At 55.7% G+C, this 2,130-nt stretch overlaps 1 protein-coding gene across 1 annotated transcript; it reads right to left on the bottom strand.

Moving 5' to 3' along the window:
• Nucleotides 1-387: 387 nt before the first annotated feature.
• On the bottom strand, nt 388-1,236 carry LOC148390199 (janus kinase and microtubule-interacting protein 3-like). The gene is made up of 3 exons (XM_088389616.1): nt 1,013-1,236; nt 694-927; nt 388-573 (listed from the first exon to the last, which is right to left on the bottom strand). Exons 1-3 carry the CDS (start codon nt 1,100-1,102, stop codon nt 388-390), a joined length of 510 nt encoding a protein of 169 aa, XP_088245742.1. The 5' UTR covers nt 1,103-1,236.
• Nucleotides 1,237-2,130: the final 894 nt, after the last annotated feature.

The raw sequence follows: 2,130 nt of genomic DNA, 5'->3' as shown, positions 1-2,130 counted from the left end.
CACATCAGGGCTCGCTTCCATTGGTCCACGGCGCTCCTAAGCTCTTCTCTCTGATCCGCCGTCAGCACGTCATTCACGCCAGCGTGGCTGGCTTTTTCGCCGTCCGTGGCGGGGCAGTCCCGCTGCGGTAGCGCCTCGTACAACATGGCCTCCAGCTCCAGGATCCTCTGGGCCGCAATCCTCGTCCATCAGTGGTCCGGCGGGAGATTTGAGGGCGGCTTACCTTATGAGCCTGGTCCATGGAACACTTCCTGAAGTCCAACTCTTCATCCAGGTAGCCCTTCTGCTTGCAGAACATATCCTAGCACAGCTCAAGGTCAGAATTGTTGGGGCACATTGCCGGAGTTCCCCTTGGCTGATGTCGCGTGTCTGTCTACCTTCTCACTTTCAATGTCCAACATCTTCTGTTGAAGTGCTGACTTGGTCACTTTGATGTATTCTAACCACTGAGGAAAGGCTGCTGTCACATAAGCAGAATGCGAGAGCGTGCGTGGACGTGCGCGTTACCTTCTCGGCTAGGGTGAGAAGGGTCCTGGCGTGAATCACGACCACCTGCTCCTCGTTGGTGAGATTCTGCAAGAGCCCAAAGGCACAGCGTCAACAAGCTTCTTTCAGCGCAAAGCCTTCCAAAAGTCACATTTGAGCCGCCGAGTCTCGTGGAGTGCGAACATAAGGAGTTCGACATACACTTACGGCGTTATAGCCCAGGATGTCCAGCTTCTTCATCAGATCACTGATGACGATGTCCGGGGGAAAGGCGCAAGGAGCAATGTAAGGTGTTCTGGGACCTCGGGTTAAGGTTAGGGTTGCGAGGGACGCCTTACGTACGCTCACGCCCTCGGCCTCGCAGTAGATCTGCAAAGGGCTGAGGCCGTCTGGGAAACGGACTTGCAGAAACTTCAAGACGGGGGAGCGCCACTCCCTCTCCTGAAAGGCAGAGGCATGCATCCGTCCGTCCGTCCGTCCGTCCGTCACATCTCTGGCCTCAACACGCTTGTGCGAGTCTTCCCACCTCCAGCTCCAGGATGCGGAACTCAAGCAGTTCGTTTTGGTCTCGGATATCCTGGATGTGCTCTTTCAGACGCGCTTCTTCCGCCTCCATCCGCCTGACCTGAAAAGACAGTCAGACCTCATCTGCGGGGCTTCCCGACAGGTGTGACGCCAAGCGACTCCGCCCAGCGCCTTTCTTTCCGTCACCTTTTCGGCCAACTGCTGATTGCTCTGACGCAGCAGCTGCTTCTCCTCCACCCACTTGACATTCTAGAAGAGACAAACGCGTGGACAGCTTTGGAATGTTGTGTCATTTTCATCCACAAATTCTTTGGTTGACTGGAAAATGACATTTGCTTTTCTCCGCATTTTCCCAGCCACGTTCGGGGGGGGGGGGGGGGGGGGGGTTGGTCCAGTAATGCCAGACGGATGAGTGACTGAAGAATGTAGCTATTTTGTCTGAGAAAAAGGTGTGCTCATTGATGAGCTTACCTGTCCTTGTTGCTTCAGCGCTGACTCCAGATCTGCTACTCTGCTTTGATAGTGACCCATTTCTACCATCAGCTTTTCTCTGGTCTGAAAGGAGGAGGAGGGAGGCTCCTCCTCCTCCTTTCAGACCAGAGAACACCCGAGGCTGGGTGAGAACGGGGAGGCTGCGACCCGGCCGGGGGTTGCGGGAAGGGGCGCCACCTTGATCTCCTTCTCGGCGTCGTAGTCCCCTTTCGCTGGTCTGGGCTAGCAGAGCGTAGGCTCGTTGCAGCGCTTGATATTCTTGCGTCAGCTGGCGGTAGCGAAGCTCCGCCTCTTCATGCACACACCAATGCAACACAGCACTAGTACCAGAATCAGTCAGACCGGCGACAAAGCACCCGCGACGCAAAGACGAGTCCGATTCCAGGCTGAAGAGGAATGTTTGGTGCCAATACGCTGGCAGAAATGGCGGGCTACCTCTTCGGGTTCCGTGTCGGGGGTTCTGTCGGTGTGAAAAGACAAGGACGATCCGTCCGAGTCCACCAACACGTCTTCGTCGTAGCCGTAAAATGTTTCGATGACCTGCGGGCGCGGAAGCAAACATCTCTCTGAACAAACTGAAGCGACACCTCACGATGAATCGACGAGAGGAACGATAGCGAGAAAAAG

Source organism: Syngnathus floridae, chromosome 11, assembly GCF_059516105.1.
Source record: "Syngnathus floridae isolate MCC-2025c chromosome 11, RoL_Sflo_1.0, whole genome shotgun sequence".
NCBI classification, from domain to species: domain Eukaryota; kingdom Metazoa; phylum Chordata; class Actinopteri; order Syngnathiformes; family Syngnathidae; genus Syngnathus; species Syngnathus floridae.
Note: the sequence above shows the minus strand (reverse complement) of the source record. Positions and strands in the feature narration are given on the sequence as shown.

What these genes read in the sequence shown, in the direction of transcription:
- LOC148390199 (XM_088389616.1), bottom strand. Translation starts at nt 1,102, where the DNA reads ATGGAGGCGGAAGAAGCGCGTCTGAAAGAGCACATCCAGGATATCCGA. An exon ending in TCCGCATCCTGGAGCTGGAG is followed by an intron (nt 928 to 1,012) that starts GTGGGAAGACTC and finishes TCTGCCTTTCAG; the next exon opens with GAGAGGGAGTGGCGCTCCCC. An exon ending in ACATCCTGGGCTATAACGCC is followed by an intron (nt 574 to 693) that starts GTAAGTGTATGT and finishes GGGCTCTTGCAG; the next exon opens with AATCTCACCAACGAGGAGCA.